At 41.5% G+C, this 24,398-nt stretch overlaps 2 protein-coding genes across 7 annotated transcripts in view; one reads left to right on the forward strand and one right to left on the reverse strand.

Moving 5' to 3' along the window:
- The window catches only part of HEXB (hexosaminidase subunit beta), a 25,464-nt gene extending 1,067 nt beyond the window's left edge, over positions 1–24,397 (forward strand). Inside the window, exons 2-15 of the mRNA XM_035015065.1 lie at positions 104–434; positions 4,290–4,435; positions 8,269–8,334; positions 10,652–10,698; positions 10,936–11,046; positions 16,355–16,456; positions 18,512–18,641; positions 19,956–20,136; positions 20,642–20,728; positions 21,922–21,994; positions 22,647–22,821; positions 23,608–23,698; positions 23,853–23,957; positions 24,199–24,397. Coding sequence (XP_034870956.1) covers positions 104–434; positions 4,290–4,435; positions 8,269–8,334; positions 10,652–10,698; positions 10,936–11,046; positions 16,355–16,456; positions 18,512–18,641; positions 19,956–20,136; positions 20,642–20,728; positions 21,922–21,994; positions 22,647–22,821; positions 23,608–23,698; positions 23,853–23,957; positions 24,199–24,247 — 1,694 coding nt within the window. The 3' untranslated portion in view covers positions 24,248–24,397. The remainder of the gene's footprint in view (positions 1–103; positions 435–4,289; positions 4,436–8,268; positions 8,335–10,651; positions 10,699–10,935; positions 11,047–16,354; positions 16,457–18,511; positions 18,642–19,955; positions 20,137–20,641; positions 20,729–21,921; positions 21,995–22,646; positions 22,822–23,607; positions 23,699–23,852; positions 23,958–24,198) is intronic.
- The window catches only part of GFM2 (GTP dependent ribosome recycling factor mitochondrial 2), a 59,556-nt gene continuing 58,209 nt past the window's right edge, over positions 23,052–24,398 (reverse strand). For all 6 annotated transcript variants that reach the window (XM_035014652.1, XM_035014648.1, XM_035014653.1 and 3 more), the window contains one exon: positions 23,052–23,312. The gene's annotated coding sequence lies outside the window, so the exon portion shown is untranslated. The remainder of the gene's footprint in view (positions 23,313–24,398) is intronic.

The following is a 24,398-nucleotide window of genomic DNA, read 5'->3' on the forward strand; positions in this document are numbered from 1 at the left end:
GCGGGCGGCGGGGGCGGGGCGGGCGGCGGGGGCGGGGCGGGCGGCGGGCGGCGGGGGCGGTCCCACCGGCCCGGAGGCGGGCTCGGGCTGGGCGCGCTGTCAGCTGACTCCCCCACCCACGCGCTCGGCGCTTCCTCCTCGCGGTCGGCCGGGAGGTCAGGTGTCGAGGCTGCGGCTGGGGCAGACCTGGGCCGACCGAACAGCCGGGAGGCCATGGAGCACCGCGGGCTGGGGCTGCCGGCGCTGCTGGCGCTGTTGGCGGCGCTGGCCCCGCGCTTCTTCGCCGCGCCGGGCCCGACCCTGTGGCCTATGCCGCTCTCGGTGAAGACGTCTCCGCGCCTGCTGAGCCTCTCCCGCGAGAACTTCTCCATCTACTACGACCCCTCGTCCACCGCCGGCCCCTCCTGCTCCCTCCTGCAAGAAGCGTTCCGGCGGTGAGAGCCCCCCGCGCGCGGCCGGGCGGAGGCGGGGCGGACCCCCGGGTGCTGTGCGGGCGCGGGGGGCGAAGCGGCGCGCGCGCGCTCTTGTCCCCATTGCTCAGACGAGGAGACAGCCCCGACCCGGCCAGGTTTAGAGGATGGGAGAGCCGGCTCGGACAAACACGAACTGACACCCCAGCTCTTCCCTTCCCCCTCCTCCCTCCTAAGGGACAGTGTGGGCGCTCGAGAACCCTGGTTTGCGTGCAGGATACTGAGGGGAGGGGGTAGGTTGTTCGGAATCCGTGGCCATGTTCGCCTTGGAGGGGAGAGTAGGGCGGATGGGGGGGGTAGCAGCTTCTTTTTTGAAGGGAATTCTAGGGAAAAGATGAGTGCTTAAAGCTTGGGACCAGGATTCCCAGGGTTGCCATTTGTAGGCCACCTCCCCACCGCACTGGCCAAATCTGGTAACAGGTCAGAAAGCAGAAGGTCCTCAGGTTGGAGCATTGCCCCAAACTCCCAAAATCTGTTTCATACGAAATGTTGGATGTTTTCATCTAATTGCTTAAGATGTGATCCGTGCACCGCAGTATCTGCTTTGCATTTCCCGGCAGGCTGGTCATGTGCTTGCTCTCGCAGCATCCTGTTTAGTTCTGGAGCACCCCACATTTCCATGTCTGGAACCCCTTTGGCCACCGACAGGGTGAATTGTGTAACGAGGCGGCCCACAGCCTGGCTCTGCTGACCCCACCAAATACGAGACGGATTGCTCTTGGGAAGGTGTTTCGGCGTGCCCGCGGTGTCGCCTCGCTGTGAGACCCGTGTAGGCTGGACGCTCCTGAAGGCTTGGTAGTGCAGGAGAGGAGTGTCATTTGGTGCTAGCTGCCCTGCCACTTTATTCCCCCGGATGTTTGTCTGTTTCCAGTGGGCATCGTAGCTTAATTTTGCCTGCAGGACAGCAGACACCTGGTGGGGAAAAAAATGCAAAACTAGCTTAACACCTGCTGGCCCCAGATAGCCCTGGAGCATAAGCTCACACTAAAGCGGCCCTGGGTGGCTTCTTTTTCTTCACTCTTCTACAGCTAAGTGGATATTGTGACCCTCATTTTATTTTATTTTTTTATTGTATTTTTTTAAGATTTTATTTATTTGACGGAGAGAGACACAGCGAGAGAGGGAACACAAGCAGGGGGAGTGGGAGAGGGAGAAGCAGGCTTCCCGCGGAGCAGGGAGCCCCATGCGGGGCTCGATCCCAGGACCCTGGGATCATGACCTGAGCCGAAGGCAGACACCTAACGACTGAGCCACCCAGGCCCCCAGTGAGTCATTTCTTAATAGGTTAATAGCCCATATTATTAGTTGTCATCTTTTTAAAAAAGATTTTATATATTTATTTGGGAGAGAGAGAGAGCACGGGAGCATGAGTGGGGGCAGGGGGAGAGGCAGAGGGAAAAGCAGACTCCCAGATGAGCAAGGAGCCGGATGAGGGGCTTGATCCCAGGACCCTGGGATCATGACCTGAGCCGAAGGCAGACGCCTAACGACTGAGCCACCCAGGCGCCCCTGTGACCCTCATTTTAGATGCATACTCTAATGAGCCTTTGGTACTAAGTCTGCTAAACCGGTCAGAATGGCTAGAGTCAGTGTGAAGGAGTAAAGCCAAGGTGGTTGTTTGCCTTGGGATATTGGGGATATTGGGGAGGAAGACGTACGTGAAGGTCATCTTAAAGGAAGATCATGGCTAGGAAATCTTTTAAGAAGCAAACATGCTTACCATGTTTGCTTTGGGACTCAGTTTGTAAAACTGTATTTTCCTTCTGTGCCATACTGTTAGTAGAAAAGGATTTGGTAATATGCTTGAAGTGACTAGTAGGAGCGTGGCAAGAAAGCACGGAAGACACGTTGACGATGGTTGTATAACCAGGACTTGAGTCAGCTGTGAGATGGTTTAAAAACAAGGCTGGGCATTTCGAGGCAGTGCAGGTGATTATCTGGAGTTGGCCTAACTAATTCATGTCCGGTGTGTGAGGCAGCTGTTGTTAATTATACCCTACATTGTTAGGAAGCAGGTTATAAAACACTAGCCCTTATGGCTAAGACTTGAAGGCATTCAGGTGAGCGTTCTCGGAACTCAGGAGGGTCAGTCTCTATTTCAGAGTAAAAGTGCAATGTGGTTGGCAGAATGTAGAGATGGTGGGGATATTCCAAAGGGCCTAGGTAGTCGGGAGCACACACAGTGTAGGCCCTAGATTGTTCGGAACCAGAGTCTCCCGTCTTTGCAGTGCCCAGCTTATATCGCAAACCGTGCGTTGAAATAGTATGCGTTTTGGAAGCAGAGAGTTCAGTCCTCCTCAACTTGTAGAACGAGGTCTATCGCACGCTGGTCACTCGTTTGTTTTCGATGTTCAAATAGCTGCACTCCCTCAGTTCCTGAAAAGCAAAATTAACCCTTAGACACCACTGCTTTAGAACCCTTGGAGTTTTCTGTTAGAGTTTTAATATCCAGGACCAAGGTTCTCCGTATTTGGGACAAGCCAGCGCCTAACTCAGATCTCAGAGCGGCTGGCAACTTTAATTTCCTTTGTTAAAAAATTTAAGTGTGCTAAAATACACAGCAGATAAAATGGACCATCTTGACCATTTCTAAGTTTACAATTCAGTGATCTTAATTTGCTTCTGCATCTGCCGAGGTTTTCCCATGGAGAGGGCTCTCTGCACCTTCATCCATTCCACTCTCTCACTGGTTAACTTGCACATGCTTCCAAACTCATTGGAACTTACCTACCGCTCCTTACTTTTCTGGAAACACACCAGACGTTCTTACACATAAGTAGCATATACAATCGCTGGCTTACCAAATATACAAAATGTTAACTGCTTTGAAGCTTATCTGGTCTTTGAGTACTTTTAAATGCTGGGTTTTTTTTTTTTTAAGATTTTATTTTTATTTATTTGAGAGAGAATGAGAGACAGAGCATGAGAGGGAGGAGGGTCAGAGGGAGAAGCAGACTCCCTGCCGAGCAGGGAGCCCGATGCGGGACTCGATCCCAGGACTCCAGGATCATGACCTGAGCCGAAGGCAGTCGCTTAACCAACTGAGCCACCCAGGCGCCCTAAATGCTGTTTTAATATCCCCTTTCTCTGGCATTTGGGTATCAGCAGAAGGTAAATTTTCAAGGCCCTGTCGAGAATTCCGTGACCTTTCTTGGGGAGGGGGGGGTGTCTTAGCTCAGATACTTTTGTTGGAAGATAAGAGGAACTCTGACTCCGTCATGCTTAAGCAATAAGAACACCTATTATCTCACACTTGAGGAAATCCAAAGTCAGGATTCTAGCTGACTAAGGGGCTCAACAGTATCATTAGGAAATCCATACTCTTTTTATCTCTGCTTTCTATCTCTGCCACCTTTAGTATGGCTGCAACTGGTCCAGCATCACATACTGAGAAAAGGGACTCTCGGTGCGCACTTAGTGTAGGAAACTTCCTGCCACCACCACCCCTGATGCCCCACCTCCATTGCTAGTTATAATTGGCTTGCATACCTGAAGAGTGATGGGGTTACCATGACTGGTTTGATTACTGGTTCTAAACAGCAGCTTCATATGAGGCACTTGGAAGTGTGGGGGTAACGTCTACAGTTCCCATGCCCATATCCCACTTTCAGAGATTCTAATTCTGATGGTCTGGACATCAGTATTTTCAGAAAGCTCCCCCCAGAAATTGTAATGTGCAGCTTGGGGTGAGAGCCTCTAATTGGACCAATACTGGGTAGCATGGATGGGAGGAGTCAGCTGCAGTGTCCACTGCCACGTATGTATCTAAAATTTGGCTACAGTGCTTTAAAAATTTGTTTGCATTTATTTCTCACACAGATACCATGAGTGTATTTTTGATTTCAGCAAGTCAGCGCTCGGCCCTGCTAAACGTAATAATGCAGTAGAGCTAAAGCAACTTCTCGTCTCAGTTGGCCTTGAATCGGAGTGTGATCTTTACCCCAGTATCACTTCGGACGAATCCTGTGAGTACCTGGGCAATGTGAGTGTATCGTGTTCTGAGCTGCTCGTTAGGGACTTAGGTGCCACAGAAGGTTCCGTGCCATGAACTATATTGAGTTCTTGGTCAGTGAGTTATTAAGTGTTACTTGTAAAATTATCATTGAAGTCTGATGATAAAAGTAATACATAGTCATTGTAGAAAGTCTTTACAATAAGTGGAGGAAAGAAATCATTCCTAACCGCAGAACTCAGATATTCACTATTATTTCGGATGTGTTGTTTTTGTAGAGTAATATGTTTAAATATTATACATAGATATAAGTATAAACATATAAAAATGACCTGAAAATGGGGTAATTCTGTCCATGTGGCTTTTGTATTCTGCTTTTTGGCCTAACATTATAAACATGCATTAAGTATTTTTCTGTGACATCATTCTTAGTGCAGTAACTTAACTTGGCTAATTCCTTATTTTTGGACATCTAGGTAATTTATTTTGAAGATAAATCTATGCTTATATCCATGATCTCTATTCATAATCTAATTTGACACACAGATAATGCAGAACGGGGAGTGGGGTGGAGCAATTTCATTTTACAATACAGTCACATTTAGCTGTATGATATTTTTGTTGCCTAAAATGTTTGGGCTTTTCCCAGATTGTTTTGGAAGGAAACAATTGTGCAGGCCGTTTTTGTAGGGCCTACTGACTGGGAAGAATGTGGAATTACAGCAAGGAACCAAGGGGAGCAATGTGAGGACGTAGGTGCTAGATAAGTGCAGAGAGAGCAGATGGGTGAGCGGGGTGTAAAGATGGAGGGGAGTGACTCCTTTGTCCTCAGACTACTCTACAGACAGGTTCACCTCTTCATCCTCCGAGTATAGATGAGATTTCTTAATCCTACATCTCTGTAAAGTAAGTTCGTTTCTCTTCAATTTTCTGGCTGCTCTTAGAAGAGAAACAGGATTATCTGCCACCATCAGACATGTGATTTCAGTCGACAGCACTCAGACACTCCATGAATTAGGTTTTGCAGTCTCACTTGAGATGGAAGTGGTCGTTAACCGGCCAAGGAATCTTTGCTGTCTGTTAGCAACACTGATGACATATCGTAAATTCCAGAAAATGGACGTGTTTTGAAAGTGGAGAGGTATATAGCTTGTCATCCATTCGGCTTTGCAAACCTTTGTTCTGAAAAGGAGGCTTCTTAGGACAAGGTGATGGTGAAATTTTTTGGTTGAAGGACAAACTAAAGTTTTGAACTAGTTGATGAAGATGATGATGAGAAAATGAACACAGTTGGAAATGATATCAGCTGTTCTAAAGTGAGAAAATGTCGGAGGAAGTGACAAGTGCTACAGCATTATGTATTAAAAGGGAGAATATGCCCTCTGAACCAGAAATGAACTAGTTCTTACTGTAGAGAATTAATTACATATAACAAGGATGTTTGACGCAACTTGCCTGTAATAGTGAAGAGTTACAAACAAAACCACATGCTCATCAGTACAAGAATGACTGCATATGTCTTATCAGTCTGCACTGAAGAATACTACACAACGGCGAAGAATAAAGAGGCAGTGAACGAACAGCCTGGAGATCTTGCAGAGATAAACTGCTGAGGTGGACACGGGAACGCTGTGTAAGAAGTAGGGTATCATTTGTATATCAGTACACACAGGGACACACACACACAGCAGGACTACATTCGTTACAGTATGTGTATGTAAATGCCCAGGGGAAGGTCTGGTAAGTGTTGTTTTCTGACCAAAATAGAGGGAATTGAGTGGGCATCTCAAAGGCGATGTTAGCCTTATCAATTTTATTTTTATTTATTTTTAAAGATTTTATTTATTCATAAGAGGCAGAGAGAGAAGCAGGCTGCCCGAGGTGCAGGGAGCCCGATGCAGGGCTCGATCCCAGGACCCCGGGATCATGACCTGAGCCGGAGGCAGATGCTTAACTGACTGAGCCACCCAAGCACCCCATCTGTTTTTTTAAAGTATCCTATATTGATGTCATTTGTATGTACACTCTTGAAGACAAAGTAGTTACAGTGCAGAAAGTGCAGAAAGGGATAACTGAAAAGTCCAAGATACCACTCCCATCCCACATCGGGGAGGGTCATCATTGTTAACACCAATAATGTGGTTTTGAAATAAAAATTGAAATTTTACAGCTTAGGTGTCCATATGTTTAGAAAAGAAAACCTCCTTTTAACTGCTCTTTGTGGGTTTTGCATTGAGTTGAATCAGAACCCTTAAGATCATAAGCTGCTGGGGCACCTGGGTGGCTCAGTCGTTAAGCATCTGCCTTCGGCTCAGGTCATGATCCCAGAGTCCTGGGATCGAGCCCCGCATGGGGCTCCCTGCTCCGCGGGAAGCCTGCTTCTCCCTCTCCCACTCCCCCTGCTTGTGTTCCCTCTCTCGCTGTGTCTCTCTCTGTCAAATAAATACATAAAATCTTAAAAAAAAAAAAAAAAAATCATCAGCTCCTGGAAGATAATGAGCATCGAGTCCATGCAACATGTTAATGTGTTTAGGTGATTCTTTGTGTTACAACTATTTCTGGGAGATCTCAAAACTATGATGCATTTAAAAATGTTTTTAGGGCGCCTCTGCCTGCAGCTCCCCCTGCTTGTGCGCTCGCTCGCTAGGTCCAATAGGTGAATAAAATCTTTAAAAACAATGTTTTTCAACAGTAACAGTAACCAGTGAGTCTAGTGGCTAAGAACTTGATAGAGATGGAGAGGAAACATGATTAGATTGTACTCAAAACAGCAATCCCTGGCTTAGCCTGGCCTTTCGCTAACTCAGCACTGTGGTCTTCTCATGGAGAGGGCTGCCTCGTCAGAAGACTGTCACCTGAGAGTGTCACATGAATCATGGCTGTTGATACAGCTCCTTTCCCTCCCTGCAGCCTGCGATTGGGAGCCAGTGTGGGCAACGGTGGTGGAGGGGGGGCGATGGTGTGGTTCAGATAGGATACGAGTCGTTAACCTGCGGCCCTCGAGTGTCTTTGCTGCGGCAGAGCCCGCGTCTGTCACACCCACTAGCTTCCAGTCTCCCTGTTCTGTCTGGTGCCTTACTTGATCTGTGGCTGTCTCTGCTCTAAACCTCTCCAAAAGTCTAAAATGACCCTGGGTGCAGCCCTAGACAGAGTGTGATTTAAAAGATCGGAAGATCAGCATCCCCCCTTTGCCCAGAAGCAGCCACCTGGAGCCCCGTTATAGATGGGTATGAACTTTTTATTGAATGGAACAAAGCTCAGTTTAGCTAAAGTGAGTTAGGAGGTGAATCTTAAGGCAGATTTAGGATGATAGTGGGGGAAGGTGGGTGCAAGGCAAGCAGAGAAGCACAGAAGTAGAAGAGAAAGAGTAGAGATCATACTCTGGCCTTAGGTGGAGTGGAAGATTTGAATGCTGCTTGAGGCTTCACAAGGAATTAGGGAACTGAGGAATGTTTGCCCTTTGGATTTAAAATCCTAGCTGAAGTAGGAACCTACTCTCTTGAGGGGCAGTGGAGAGAATAACACACCTGAAGGGGAAAATGAGGAATTTTGGAGAGGACACCCAGATTCTTGACTTGAGCAACTCTCCTGGTTGGAGGGCACTGCTGTGCCCTGCAGAGATGAGGCGCACGGGGGACAGGCCCGGAGAGCGTGGAGCAGGAAAGCGGGAGGAGCTCAGCTTTGGGCATGTGGGGTTACAGGTTATCTCTGTGGAGATGTACAGGAGGAGTTGGAGAAATAAGCCTGGAGCTCAGGAGAAAGGAATGGTCCAGAAATAATCATATGTTTAAGAAATACGTTGTGTGTCATTGAGGGATTAACAAACTTTTTTCCCCTCAAATGCAGATACTTTAGCTGTGGAAGGACCAGTGGCTTTTCTTAAGGCCAACAGAGTTTGGGGAGTATTACGAGGTAAGTTATATGTAGTTGGATTGTTATTTTCTAGTAAAGAAATATTTCCATTTGGTGCTTTGGGAAATCAAACACAGCAAAAGTTCGCTTCCTTAGATCCTTTACAGATGGTTTGTCAGGTATCTCCAAAATGATTTCCATCATACACATATGCTTAGAGCATGGGAGAAAGATCGTTTGACTTTTTGAAAAATGCTTGAGCGTTACCGTATTTATATATGAATGTAATTTGTTCATGCTCTTGGGACTGTAATGTTGACAGAGCTATAAATGGCTCAGCCTGCTCTGAGTAGGGCATTTCGTTCCAGTTTGTTTCACTATCATTTCTTGTCACCTTCAAGAGCAAGTATCTCTCCCCCTCTGTTTAAAAAATTTGTTTACTTACAAACAGAATGTCTCAGATCTGTTATTGAACCTACTAATGCAGAAGCATAGAAACAAAGAGAATATTTTCCCAATAAAACATATCCTCCAACTAGTGGTGAAGTTTTCCGCTTGATAGGGTGAGACGCTAGTGACCTCGATACAGTGTAAATAACTGTGTGTCATCTCAGATGTGACTCCTTACACAGTCTTCTTGGTTCTTCTCCAGTGTCTCCTCTTGGGGTAGTTTCTGATTTTATTACCAGTTTTCATCTGAACCCATTGGGGAATGGGTTGATTCTGCTTTGGTTTCTTGGCCAGGAATCACTTGATCCTGAAAGTCTGGTGAGAAGACATGTTGAGGAGCAGTCAACTACATGCACCACAATGGTGGGAAAAGGGAGAGTGCCCTTCCACCATTTTAAATTCCTGTAGATACATAACCACGTTTACAGAAACAGTGTTAATGATATACCTACCTAAAGGGGTTGGAGGCCATTGGCAGAGAGAAACCATAAAAGTTTTTTCTGAATTTCAGAGTTGGATCGGAGTTTAGGTATTGGGACATTTATTTTTCCTGTTCAAAAGCTTCTTTTACTGCCTCTAATTTGATGAGATACTGTTCTACTGACTTCCAAATAGTAGAGTTTAAAAAAAGGAGAATAATTTTTTTAATGTGAGCTAACTAAAGTTACAGTAATTAAAAATAAAGGTGGACTTGGATTTGATTCAGGTTGAGTGTTAACCCAGGCACCCCCCCCCCTTTGTTGAGGATTTTTGTATTTATGTTCATGAGGGATATTGGCCAATAATTTTCTTTTTTCTTTTCTTACCTGTTTTTGGTATCGGGGTAATGCCAGCCTTGTAAAATGAGTTTGGAAGTATTGCCTCCTCTTCTGGTTTGTTTGTTTTTGTTTTTGTTTTGGAAAAGTTTGAGAAGAATTGGTGTTAATTCTTCTTTGAATGTTTGGTAGAATTCACCTCTGAAGCCTGGTCCTGGACTTTTGTCTGTCAAGAGGTTTTGGATTAATGATTCAGTCTCCTTACTAGTAAGCAGTCTTTTCAGTTTTTTTTTCTTCATGATTCAGTTTTAGTAGGATATATGTTTCTTGGATTTTATCCATTTCTTCTAGGTTGTCAAATCTGTTGGCTTATAATTGTACATAGTTGTTTCTGATGATCCTTTTTATTTCTGTGGTATCAGTTATGTATCCTCTTTCCTTTCTGATTTTGAACTATTAGGTTAAAATTTTCCCTGTCAGCCAGAATGATTAATTAGGGTAAAGTTGGGGTACCTGGCTGGCTCAGTCGGTAGAGCACGTGACTCTTGATTTTGGGGTTGTGGGTTCGAGCCCCATGTTGGATATAGAGATCCATTAAAAATAAAAATCTTTTAAGAAAAAAATTATGGTAAAGTCAAGGGCAGTTAGAGGAATTGGCCTGTAATTATAGTATATTAAGGAAACAGTCCACTTGAGTGAAAAATGTTCAGGAGATAGTCTTTGCAGCTATGAGTAAAACATTTTAAGTCTTAACTTGGGCTCTTGTTTATAGCTTTGTGGTCGTTTTGAACCTTTTTCTTCCTCTGTTAACTTTACGTACCTTCTGAAGTTACTATATTTTATCATAAAAATTCTTCTTTATAATGCTATAAATTTATTAAGTAACTAATATTTTGTTGTATTGAATCACTACTCATTTTTATGTTATCGTTCAAACAAAACCCAGTGTGTGGGTACAGTGAAGTAAATAAAGCATTTTGATGAGATGGCAACAGGAATTTTTTTTAAAAACTGAGCTTTGACTTTAGAAAGTATGTTAGAGGCTATAGGTATAATATTATATTTAGTTTTATTTGCCTTTTCTGGTCATGGGTGTACGTTTGCATAATACTTTTATTTATCAATTTGTTATATAAATTCATGCAATAAATTAGAAATTTTATTCTTCCTAGGTTTAGAGACCTTTAGCCAATTAATTTATCAAGATTCTTATGGGACTGTAAGTATGATTATTATGTTACTAAAAATTGTTGAGTTACTACAAGAAAAATGTAAAGTTTTTAGGTGTTTATTGCTTCTTGAACGTTTGTTCTTTACAAATGTTTCGCTTCTCTGGTAAATGTAAATTTCACACTGTTCTAAATCTTTTATGCAGCACTTGCATAGATACAAGTACTCACTGAGCTCAAGTCAAGAGAAAATTCTAAAAATCAATCACTTTGACTTTGTTTTCTAGTTCACCATCAATGAGTCCAACATTATTGATTCTCCAAGGTTTCCGCACAGAGGAATTTTAATTGATACAGCTAGACACTTCCTGCCCGTTAAGAGTATTCTTAAAACTCTGGTAGGTGATTATTTTCCCCATTTTCTGTGCTGAAGCTTTGTCCTTTTGTGGTGTTAGTTTACGTGGGTTCTTGACACGGTTGTGTAAGTTGGATCATGGGGGGTTGTCTGTCATATAGTAAAGCACTGAGCTTTCTTTCCTCCCTCCCTTGGAAAGTCTGTTTCCCCAACCGAGAAAGTTAGTGTCCTTGAATGTTGTGACCTCCATTTAATTTATGTAAAGTGGCATAGAAAGGAGGCTGGAAGCTGCTTTATCCCTAGGGAAATGTTCCAAAGGAATATGGACTTCAGATGGTGGGAGCTGGGGCTGAGGTTGACAGAACTGTTTTTTCCTGTCCACTTTTTATTGGTTCATTCCCACTATCACTACCAGTTTGTAGGGGTATGGAGGTTTTCCTCGTATGTTTTTCTGCACCTTCACTTGATTCCTTAATGAACAGAGCCTCTTATTAAAAAGTGATTTTTGCATTTGCATTAATGCCGTCAATTTTTTTCTCCAAAAGACCTTATTACCACTTTATGAAAGAAAGAAATGCGGGGCACCTGGGTGGCTCAGTTGGTTAGGAGACTGCCTTCGGCTCAGGTCATGATCCTGGAGTCCTGGGATCGAGTCCCGCATCGGGCTCCCTGCTCGGCAGGGAGTCTGCTTCTCCCTCTGACCCTCCACCTCTCATGCTCTCTCTCTCTCATTCTCTCTGTCTCAAATAAATAAATAAAATCTTTAAAAAAAAAAAAAAGAAAGAAATGCTTAGTGTAAAAAGTTGGAACATAGATGTAGATGTGCATAGGTAGTAATCCCATAATTGCATTTACCAAAGGTTGATAGGAATTTCTATGTCCCATTTACCTCATCTTTCGCTTAAAAATGAATGTATTAACACATATGACGTGACTCTTTTAAAAACTTAAAACTTAAATGGAATTGCACTTTTGCTACCTCAGAAAAACTTATGGACATCTTTTTATGAAAGCATTATAAGGTCTGTACCATCTTTTTAAAGAGGTGAATATTATATATTATATACCATGATGTGAATTTAACCGTTCTTGTGCTGATGGACAGCCAGGTTAATTTATCACAAACAGTACTGTAGAGTACATATTCTTATATTTGCATACTTGTCAGGATTATTTCCTGAGTATAAATTCTTGCAAGTCAATTTCTGGGCTTAAGGATACATTTTATCTTGGGGGACATCTTAAATTGGTATGTATTGTCAGATTGCCTTTTAGAGGGGTCATACAAGTGGATGCTTGGCCAACGGGGGGGGGGCACACTTTTGCCATATTGTTTGCTAATCTGGTTGTAAAGTATATCTCCGTGTTTTAATTTGCACTTCTGTGATTTTTTAGTGACTACAAGCCTCTTTTACTTATTGGCCGTTTGTATTTTTTTATATTGTAAGCTACAAATTTATTTTCAGTGTCCATTTTTTCTTTTGGAATGTTGATTCCTTGTTGACTTAAGAGCTCTTCAGTGTTACATTTGTTTATATGTGTGTCAGTGGTACTTTGGTATTTGCTTTTTATATACTTATCCATTGTATATTGTTATGAAGTTTTCTAGATGTGTTTTTTAAACTATAGTGTCTTTTTTTGTAGAAGTATAAATCATTTTATATGTAGTGTAAGATCTTTCAATCTAGTCCTTTATTATTTTTGGCCTTAGGAAGTGAGCTAAGAAAGGACTCCAGAACAAGGATATAAATATAAATAAGACCTCTCAAATTTTCTCTTAATATACTTTTTCAGGGCATCTGGCTGGCTCAGTTGGTAGAGCATGTGACTCTTGATCTCAGGGTTTTGGGTTCAAGCCCCAACGTTGGGTGTAGAGATTACTTCAAAAAATAAAATGTTAGGGATGCCTAGGTGGCTCAGTGGGTTAAGCGTCTGCCTTCGGTTCAGGTCATGATCCCAGGGTTCTGGGATTGAGCCCTGCATTGGGCTCCCTGCTCAGTGGGAAGCCTGCTTCTCCTTCTACCTGGCCCTCCCCCTGGTTGTGTGCTTGCGTGCTCTCTCTCTCAATAAAATCTTTAAAAAAAAATTCTTTTTCCTACTGAACTCTTGATTCAGTTAGAATTTACTTCAGTGTGTTCTAGATGACAGATACTTTATTTTTTTTCCAAATGGTTAGCCTGTAGTCCCAGCATCATTTTTGAGCAATCTGTAATTTCCCCACTGCTCCCAATGCCATGAGTAGAAAATACTAAATCCCTGTAAATACACGAGTCACTTTCTGAACTCTCAGTCTGTTTGATTTATCAGTTTATCTTCTTGGGCCTATACAGATGGTTTTAAGTTCTCTAACTTTAGAAGTTTTTTCTTTTTCTTTTGAAGTAACTTCCAACCCAAAGAAAAGCTGTAAGAGTGCAAAGAACCCCCATAGACTGTTTACCCAGACATCCCAGTTTCAAAATTGAACATTTGCCTTATTCTCCCCCTCTATTTAAAAATGTGTTCCTAGGGGCACCTGGGTGGCTCAGTCGTAAGCATCTGCCTTCGGCTCAGGTCATGATCCCAGGGTCCTGGGATCAAGCCCCATATCGGGCTCCCTGCTCAGCAGGAAGCCTGCTTCTCCCTCTGCTGCTCCCCCTGCTTGTGTTCCTTCTCTCGCTGTGTCTCTTAAATAAAACCTTAAAAAAATAATAAAAATAAAAGTGTGTTCCTAAACCATAAGCAAGTTGCACATAAGATGGCCCCATGCCCCTTACTATTTCCATTTTCATTTCCTAAAACTACTTACCTCAATAACTACGGTATAACCATCAAAAATCAGGAAATTGACATCATGGGATCATCTACTTTACAGTCCTCATTTGTCTTTTATCAGTTGTTCGAATCAGGTCCTTTGTAAGTTCAGCATCCAATCCGGGATCAGATGTTAGATTTATTTGTCATGTCTCTTTAGCTACCTGTAATTTGGTACCATTTATCTTTCCTTGTCTTTCAAAACCATGACATTTTTGAAGAGTATAGCTCAGTTACTTTGTAGAATATGCTCAGCCTGTCTGTTTTCTAAATGATGAGATTTCAGGTCACGAATTTTGGGCAGGCGTAAGACAGAAGTGATGCTATGTTCTTCTCCATGCATATCAGGTGGTACAATGCCTTATTTATTCCATTACTAGTAATGTTAACTGCCAGGACGGTGACAGATGTCCTCTGCTGGATTTCTCCACTGCAGGTGTGCTGGTAGATGGGGTTCTCCTCCTCCTCTCCACATGGCAGGAGTCACTTGGGAGGGACACTTGCCAAGGCTAGTGGGCTGAATGGGGCAGGGCATGTGGTGCTAGCAAGATGGGTGAAGCGTTAGGTGTCCAGCTATCTAGGCTGGGGGAGAAGAAGAGAAATACATGGTGCCTGCCAGCACTTTGATTCTTAGAGAAGCCTCCTAAAGATCCCTGCCCTTCCAGTGCACCGAGATCAGTAAATAAATCTCCTTTAGTATACCCCAGGCTTTTTTCAAGCGGCTACTTTGTTGCTGTGTCTGGTGGTTATTTTATTTATTTATTTTTATTTTTTTAAATTTAATTTTTTTTAAAATTTTTTTTAAAGATTTTTTTTTTTTTTTTTTATTCATGAGAGACAGAGCGAGAGAGAAAGGCAGAGGGAGAAGCAGGCTCCCAAGGAGCAGGGAGCCTGATGCGGGACTCGATCCCAGGACCCTGAGATCATGACCTGAGCCGAAGGCAGACGCTTAACCATCTGAGCCACCCAGGCGCCCTTATTTATTTTTTTAAAGATTTTATTTATTTGACAGCAAGAGAGCACAAGCAGGGGTAGCAGCAGACAGAGGGAGAGGGAGAAGGAGGGAGCCGGGTGCGGGGCTTGATCCTAGGACCCTGGGATCATGACCTGAGCCTAAGGCAGACGCTTAACGACTGAGCCACTCGGGTGCCCCTGGTGGTTAGTTATTCTTGCTTTTTAAGGGCAGAGACTTAGTTCCCTATTGCTCTCTGGCTCTTGGAGTTAAGCCCAATGATTTTTAGAAAGTCCCACTGGTTTTCAAAGCCAGATGTTAATAGAGACTCATCCTCCCAGTGCAGATCCCCAGTATCTGGGGTCCCTGGTGTGGGGTCTACTTCTCTGTGCGTCTGAATCCCCCCTGCTTGCGGTTAGGTCTTGCCAAGGCTTTAGTTCCTAACCAGATCTCCACTGCTCTGTTTCAATGTGGCCTTCTCTCTATGATTGACCGTGGAAGGTCAGTTCTGCCAGCCTTCAGTGTTAGTTGTCCACATGTAACTTTATCTTGGTGTGTCAGTGGGACCAGGTGAACTTGGGATCTTCCTACCCTGTCTTCTACCTGCCCCCCACATCTTTATCTAATTCTGTCTCTTATCAGTATCAGGGGTTGGCACACTAGAGCCCAAGAACCAAATGCAGTTTGTCACCGGTCTTTGCTAATGAAGCTGTCCTGGAATACAGCCGCGTGCGTTTGTTTACACTGTGTGTGGCTCTCCATCCTCCATCGGCGGGACCGATGGTGACGGAACCCGGGTTAACTCACAAAACCAAGATACTCACTTCGGGGCCCTTTATGAGACAGGTTTGCAAGCCCCTGGTCTTGACTGAGGAACTCCCTCCTCTGATGGTAAAAATCTTGCCGTTATCCACTAAAAAAACCTTCTTCGCATAATGCCCTTAAATGAATCAGCAAATCCTTTCAGTCCTGGTGGAGGAGAAAGGCGGCTTCTTTAAGCTTGAATTCTCTGGTAGGGCAAACCAATCTCCGCCTCTTACTGTTTCTTTTATCTTTTTCAAATAATCTGCTTATATTTCATATAGATCTTGTTTATTCCTCCAGAATATACATAAAATTGATACCGATTTCCCTGAGAATTTCTGAGAATACTGCATTTTTACCAGGTTTCTTTCATTTCTAAAGGAAGGGATGGCACTCAGATCTCAAAATTGTGTTGAATTCTGTAAATGACTTTTTCTGTGGGGATTATAAGTCCTGCTACTTAAATACCCCTATTCCCAAACATGATAGCGGCTAAGAACTATTTTCCATTCTTGGCCAACTCCTAAATACTTGGAATTTAGAAGATTGCTACCTTCTCATAGAACAAAGTTCTAGCTCCTTGTTTAGAATAAATACAAATGCTGAATAGGCTTTTTAAAAAGGGACATGCCACATGAAGTATATAAGATAAATAATTTATACTTCTTTCGCATTCTTGCTTTGCTGACAAAGAAATTTAAAAGGAAGTAGACATGTTGGAAATGATCCTGAATATAGATAAATTGGATTGTGTATGTATTACATCTGTGTATAATATATGATTTTTTAACATGTCTGCTTGCAGGATGCCATGGCTTTTAATAAGTTTAATGTTCTCCACTGGCACATAGTTGATGACCAGTCTTTCCCTTACCAGAGCGTTGCTTTTCCCGAATTAAGCAACAAAGTGAGTAACTGATGTTACTGTGGTCGGTCTTTAAGAATGTATGGTTTCTTTAGAAGTTTTTAGCTTAAATGTTTCTTCTGGATAGAATTAAAGTATAAAAGTTATATGTTTGTGGTTTAAAAACTTATTTTAATAAGCTGTGGCTTAGCAATTTAGATCCATAAAAACTTTTTATAATTAAGTTATTGTAAATATAAATAATCTCTGGTAGTTACACAAATAAAATTTTAAAAACTTTAATGAATATAGGAGACCTGAAGCACTCATACCTCCTAAAAGGTTGAGTATTTTTATCATGTAGCCTGGAATTGTGTTGGATTCTATAAATGACTTTTTCTCTGAAAAACTACATAGAGAATTTTAGAGATGAGAGCTCCTTAAAAAGTAAATGGCTGTCTCAGAAGTGTTCAGATTAACTGTATTATGGAACAGCGGAGGTGGAAGCAAGCCTCATGTCATCTCGTTTAATCCCCCTGTAAATACAGAGACAGTTACTGACCTCCTCATCCAAAGTTGCAGTTAGGAAGGGACAAAACCAGGACTCTAAATTTAGTCCTCTGTCCACAATCTCCAGCTTTCTCCAATGTTATGACGTAGTACAGGTTGAAATGTTAGCGACACCCCTCTGTTTTTGTTTGCTTTTGCTTTACTTTTTATTACACAAAATCTCAAACATACGCAGAAGTAGTATAATGTTCCATGTCCTTGCCACCCAGCTTCAGTACTTGGCCAGTCTTGTACCACCTATGCTCACCCTCCCTTGCCACCATTATTTTTCACAAAAATCCCTGACAGCATATCTCATTTGTAAAAAGATCTTTTTTTGTTAAAAACAAAAAAAACTCCCCATGTTATTGCAGCTGAAAAATTAACAATCCAGCTAGCCAATCATTACTTAAATTTCGCCAAGTGCCTTTACCTTTTCTTAATGAAAAAAATCTTACCTGCAATGGGATACAAATGAGTTCCATACATAGTGGTCAGTTAGTATATCCATTGTCTTTCGATATATAGGTGATCATCCCTGCCCATTTACCTTTTTGGGTTTTTTTTGGTAATTTGTTTTTGTTAAAACTAAATCATTTTTCTAGTTCCCAAAGCCTGGGTTTTGCTGTTTGCATCCCCATACTGTCCATTAATATGTTCTTTTGTCTCCTATATTGATTATAATTGAGTAGTTAGGTCTGATCTTGCTTAGATATAAATTTGATGGGGGTCACGGGACCAAACTTTTTAGGAATTGAGCATTTATATTTATATATAAATTTAGATATAGCTTATATGTAATATTTATTTATACCTTGAGAAATATGCTACAGTAACACCTTTAATTGACCTTTATCTTTAGTTACAACCCATACTAATTTTTCAAGTGACCTATAAAGGGATTGAGGGTAATCTTAAAAAAAAAAAAAAAAAAAAAAAAACCCAGAAAACAAATCACTTATCACAGCATGTCTGGGGATATTTTTAATGCTGATAGTGATTAAAATGACTTTGAAAGGCGACAGCTCAGTTTTGTAATAGCATGTGAATTTTTATTCTAAAACTGACAAGAACAATGTACTCAGAGTTTTCACAGGCTTGACTTTGGAGTCAAACATTTTACTTCTATTTTGTTGTATGGTTACATGATGGTAGATGTTCCTGAAACAAGAGGAGCTAGTTGAGATAGATCTATTTGTAAATCAGGAATTAACCCACAATGTGCTGAGAGCTTACTAAGAAGATTATGGTAAACAAATAATTTTAAGCGAGTCCTCCGGGGACGTCGTGCTGGCTCAGTGAGTAGAGCATGTGACTTGTGATCTTGGGGTTGTGAGTTCGAGCCCCACATAGGGTGCAGAGCTTACTAAGGAATGAATGAATGAATGAATAAAAATGTGGAGATTAAGAAAAATTAAAAAAAAAAAGTCCTCCAACATCACATAGGCCTATTTTAATACATTGTGATACTAGAAAAATCATCTCTGCATTACCAGTTTACAAACAGAACTGTTAACAGTGTCCTAGACAAATACATGCCAAACTTTTTAATAAATATGGCTTTTATAGGGAAGCTATTCTTTGTCTCATGTGTATACACCAAATGATGTCCGTACGGTGATAGAATATGCCCGATTACGAGGGATTCGAGTCATACCAGAATTTGATAGTCCTGGACATACACAGTCTTGGGGAAAAGGTAAGGAGTGTCTTTTTTAAGTTGCAAAGAGTGAGTACCTGAGTTCGTCCATCTTTTATGATCAGGTGTTTATTCATTTTGTTCTTAGTCGTGGTTTGCACGGAGGCAGCACTATTGACAGGTGGAACTGAGTCCATTATTGTGAGCAAGTTACTATGCTAGGCACTGCCCAAAGTATAAAAACAAGGGCTAAAAGAAAAATTACAAGTAGAGCTTGCTAAGTCAATTTAAGAAATGGTTTCGTGGATGAGAAGAACACTTAAAACGCTTTTGAGAGATGAAACCGGTAAAGGGAGTAACAGGCACGGCATCGGCTGGGAGTGGAGCGCAGCAAAGGGCGGTAAGCACTACGAGCTGCTTCAGAACTGGCCGTGGAGCCGCACTGCCTGGGTTTGAAGCTTGTTTCTGCCTTTTATAAACTGAGTGGCCTTGAACAAGTTACGGAATGGCTCATCTCAGTTTCCCCGTCTCTACAATGTAGTAACTATCATGTAATTGTCTTGTTGGTTAAGTAATGAATGTGAAGCACACAGCACAGCAGCTGGCATTTATAGTTGTCCAGTATGACCAGGGTAGACTTGGACAATGTTGGGGAATGTGCTGAAGTACAATGTAAAGGGCCTTGGGTGAGCGATGTGGGCTCCATCGGGACACATGGAAACCACTGAAAGTTACCGGGAAGAAGCATCACATGATGGGGACCACGCTTCAGGAAAACCTATGTGAGGAAGCGATGACAGATTGGAAGGGGAAGGAAACTGAAGTCCTAGACCAGAATGGTGATAATGGAAAACAATGTACAGAACTGAGAGACATTCTGGATATAGGATCCAGAGAACTTGGCAACTGATCAACTGTGGGAGAAGAAGGAAAAGTTACAGAGGAGGAGAACAGTAGCACCCTTACCAGAAAACAGTAATCAGGAGGCGCTACTGAAGGAACTTCTACTGAACAGAGAATTTGGTTTTTGTTAGATGGTATTTGAAGTGCCCTGGAATATCTAATTGTGTTGAACAGGGAATCGAATATGGATTGAAGATCAAGAAAAATGGTCTGGGTGAGCTGAAGATTTGGGAGTTACTAATATTTGAGATATTTGAAGTAGAAAAAATAGAGTAGAGGAAAGGGAAAAAAGAGGTATAGGGGATAGGATTCAAGAAACAATTCCTTATCTGATTTGGAAGAAGTTACCATAGTGACTCTTAGTAAATGTGCTTAGTTTTTTCTATATAAATTATCTTACAGCTTCAACAAAAGAAAGTATAATCACATGCAAATCCACATCTGTCTTTGTGATTAAAATACTTCTTCCAGGTCAGAAAAACCTCCTGACTCCATGTTACAATGGACCTAAGCAGTCTGGGACCTTTGGACCTATAAACCCTATTCTGAATTCAACTTACTGCTTCCTGTCTCAGTTTTTCAAAGAAGTTAGTACCGTGTTTCCAGATCACTTCGTTCACTTGGGAGGAGATGAAGTGGAATTTACATGTTGGTATGACAGTTCTTTAAAATCCTTATTTTTTAACCATTGCATTTGAAGGAGGTATTAGAGGTCTCCACGTGAAAAGGGAAGACTGGGGGAAAGATGTCTGCTTGGCAAGGTTTTAAGTTAGCAACAGAACTCGAGAGTACAAGCTTTTAGGAAGGAGAATCAAGATGTGGAAGATAGTAGAGATTGAAAAAAACTACAGTGAACAAGAGCAGCTTTAGGGAAAAGGCAGTGATTAAGCGGGGGAGGTTTTTTCAAATAAAAATCCTCTGCCAGTAGCCTTAGAGGAGAGAAGCATGAGAGAGGGAAAGCCATTTTCAGAAGAAACCAGCTTCTGGGAAAAAATTATTTGCAGTGGAAAACTAGGAGAACTCATAATAAAGTTTTTTAGGCTCATTTTCTCCCTACACACTTTAATAGTTTTAAATCTGCACAAATGAAGTTAGGAATATATGCTGCTTTAAAGACAATGAGTTTATCAAACTTCTAATCACTGTTTTTGTTGAAGGGAGTCCAACCCAGAAGTCACAGATTTCATGAAGCGGAAAGGCTTTGGCAAAGATTTTAAAAGACTAGAATCTTTATATATTCAAAAGTAAGTTACCTGTAAGCCTACTTTTATTTTTATTTCATCTGTGCCTTTTCTAAAAGGTTTAGCTATTTAGTACTGTTTTTTTCATTTTCTCTCCACTCCTTGTCAAAGTGTAGATATTATACACTTTGTTGTACAAAGTGTCAGTGAAAAAATCATCAAAAGGAAGCAATATCCACTGCTTTTTTTAAAGCAATGAAATGATGACTAAGACTTGCAGTAAGTGTTGAAGGGTAGCCCTCCCTGCTCAAAGAATTCAGTTCCAAGCCCTGGCTTTTCTGTGAAGTTTTTATCACTGTCCAGCTTGTGAAATTCATTCCCTTTGGTCAACTCCAGGAACATTTCTTTTACTTGATATCTGTGACGTCCAGTATGATAGCCACAGCTGCATGTGGCTGTATTTAAAAGGAAGAAAACTGTCAATTCAGTTTGTCACATCAGCCACATTCAAGTATTCAATAGCTGGATGAGGCTAGTGGCTGTTCCATCGTTGCAGACTTAGACTGAATGGCACTGTCCTATACTAGTGATAAGTAAACGTTTTCTTTAAAGGGCCAGATAGTAAATATTTTAGGCTTCATGGGCCCCTGGTTGCATAGTAGTCTTGTTTTTTTTTAAACAATATTTACAAGTGTGAAAACCATTCTTAGCTAATGAGCCATACAAAAACAGGCTGTAGGCTGTCGTTTGCCAAATCTTGAATTAAGGAAGGTCAGAATCTAGCCTTTTCTTGTTTTGCTTTGTGTGTGGTACATTCTAATTTTCTAATCCTGTAGAATACCTGGCATTTACCGGGAAGTATTTGTGGACTGATTGTCAGCAGTTGTTGAATGCTATGTAATTGACACTATAGGCTAAATTACAGTTTATTTGAAGATACCCATGCAATTACCAGAGATTGTGGTTTGTGTACTACCCTGTGAGTTGCCATGTCTTCCCCACTTTGGGACATGCTTAGCATGTTCATTCAGCAAATAACTTTTAAACCCCTCTGCTGTGTGACATTCTGAGCCATGTGCTGGAAAGAAGGAACCACACTGGGTCGCGACCCAACTGTAGCAGGTGCTGCTATAAAGCGGTGCTGTAGTGAAGGGCTACACTGCAATCCTTTATAGAAGAGGTTCATGCATTAAACACATTGTTAAGCTTGTTAAGCTTGTGCTCTGAAATAAACTTTTTTCCCCCCCCAACGGTAGGCTTTTGGGTATTGTTTCAACTATCAACAAGGGAGCCATAGTCTGGCAAGAGGTTTTTGATGATCACGCGAAGGTAAGAAGTATGAAGACTGCCTTTGATTCTGATATGAGAGACTTAACTCTTTTAACATCTTGGAAAGAAGGAACCCTAATAAAGTTGTTGCCAGCATGATGGGGAATTAGCTTACCTTTGAGTTTAAACTTTGATTAGGCAGTAGCTGTAGACTGAGACTAGTACCACCTCCTTCCCACCACCACTATTTGTCACATATCAGAGTACTCTGAAGTTCTTTTTTTGTAAGGGCAGAACAAACAAGAATGAATGAGTCTTTATTGCTACAAAGGTAGTTTTAAACTGTCAATGTATATGCTTTTTTTTTCCCCTCAGGTAACTGACAGTTTCAAATCCAGCTACTAGTAGTATCTTTCCAGAAGGGTTAGTGACATCCTCAAAGTTCCAAAGCAAGAACAACAGTAGTGTGGTACAAATGGGAATAAAGCCTTAGTTCATTATCCCAATATATGGTGTTGTATATAGGCAGAAGTTAAATATCCAACCTTAAGGTTGATGAAACTTCTAATTTTAAGGCCCTACAACCAGTAACACTTAGTACTAACTCTGAAGGGGAAAATGTGTGTTTTTTCAAGAATCTTCGGAAGTCATGTTCCTAGCTACAATGACTTTTTAAATTTCATTTTTAATTGTTGGACCTCATCATACATAGCTTCAGCCAGGCACGGTTGTTCAAGTATGGAAAAATGAAAAGTATAATGAAGAACAAACTCAGGTCACAGCAGCTGGCTTCCCTGTGATCCTTTCTGCTCCTTGGTACTTAGATTGGATTAGTTACGGACAAGATTGGAGAAAGTACTATACAGTGGACCCTCTTGATTTTGATGGTAAGTGAAGCACCCATCATTACATTGATTCGTTAGTATATAGTCAGTAATATCCCGGTGGGAGATAGGGAAGAAAACTATTTGTTTACTTAAAAAAAGAAAAGGCCCCAGTACATTTTAAACTTTGTGAAAGACAAAAAAAAAAAAACCCTAAAGAAATCTAGTTTTAAGATTTTATTTATTTATTTGACAGAGACACAGCAAGAGAAGGAACACGAGCAGGAGAGGGAGAGTAGGCTTCCCGCGGAGCCCAATGCGGGGCTCGATCCCAGGACCCTGGGATCCTGACCTGAGCCACCTAGGTGCCCCTATAACACTCTACATTTTAAAGCCCCTTGACTGCATTAACCTTGTATCATATCCTCTTTTGATGGGCCTTTCCACTGTAAGACGCAAGGAAGTCTATACTCCAGTTCCATGGATTTCAGGCTGTTGGAGAATGGTGGAGCTTTGGGCTCAGACCCTCTTCCTTAAGAACATTTCACAATTTCCTTCAAGAAAAAGGATGTTAGTGTTAAAATGTATTTCAAAACTATAGACCTATTAGGAATTGACATCACTTTCTTGACAAAGTATTAGAAAGTCCTAATTACTGTTAAAGTGACAGTCACTAGGGAAAAATGGTTCTGGAACCCAAATAAGTTTTTGTAAAATTGAAAGTCAAAATATGCTAACAAGCACCTGTGGGAATAAAGTTTGCTACCCTTTTTTGGTGTCAATAATTGCCTTCATGTAAAAGCTTTGAGCAACTACTTGATTTACATCAATTCAATGATTTTAATGTAGGTTCGCAAGAACAGAAAAAACTTGTTATTGGTGGAGAAGCGTGTCTATGGGGAGAATACGTGGATGCAACTAATCTCACTCCAAGATTATGGTATGGAATTTAAGTAACATTTGAATTAAAAATTAAAGTCCCTTATTTTTCCTTCTCCCTCCAAGTAGGGAAACACTACTTAAATATCTATGCTTGGGAAAATTTCTAAACGTGAATTTAAATTGCTTTGATGAACGTGTGGTTTAATTTTCAGGCCTCGGGCAAGTGCCATTGGTGAGAGACTCTGGAGTCCCAAGGGCATCAAAGATATAGAGGATGCCTACAATAGACTAACAGTTCACCGCTGCAGAATGGTCAGGTAAGACATTTTTAAAGCTACGACAAAAGCTACGACACAAAGGCGGGGGTGATCTTTACCTTTTTTTTCTATAAATAGAAATGTATAGCCCCTAATTAAATCACTGATAACAGATATTTGAACTTTTAAATCCATCTTGAACCACTGTAACAGTCTTTTTTTCATTCATTTTTGACTTAAACTGAGTTCTTTATGATGGAGTTGAATTACATCAATCGTTCATACTTTATCTGTTCTACAGACGGGGAATAGCTGCAGAACCTCTCTTTACTGGATATTGTAACTACTGAGTATGAAACAAAAGAATGAGCCTAAACAAAGAAGAAAATAGAAGGGAACAAAGCCCACAGCAATCTGTACTACAATCAACTTGATCTTGAAATCATGGACAGTAAGATTTCGTATCCTGTTTTTAAATAAAATACATCTTTTTAAATATTG

The sequence above is a fragment of the Mirounga leonina genome, unplaced genomic scaffold (assembly GCF_011800145.1).
Source record: "Mirounga leonina isolate KUSES-001 unplaced genomic scaffold, KU_Mleo_1.0 Mir_168, whole genome shotgun sequence".
NCBI lineage: Eukaryota > Metazoa > Chordata > Mammalia > Carnivora > Phocidae > Mirounga > Mirounga leonina.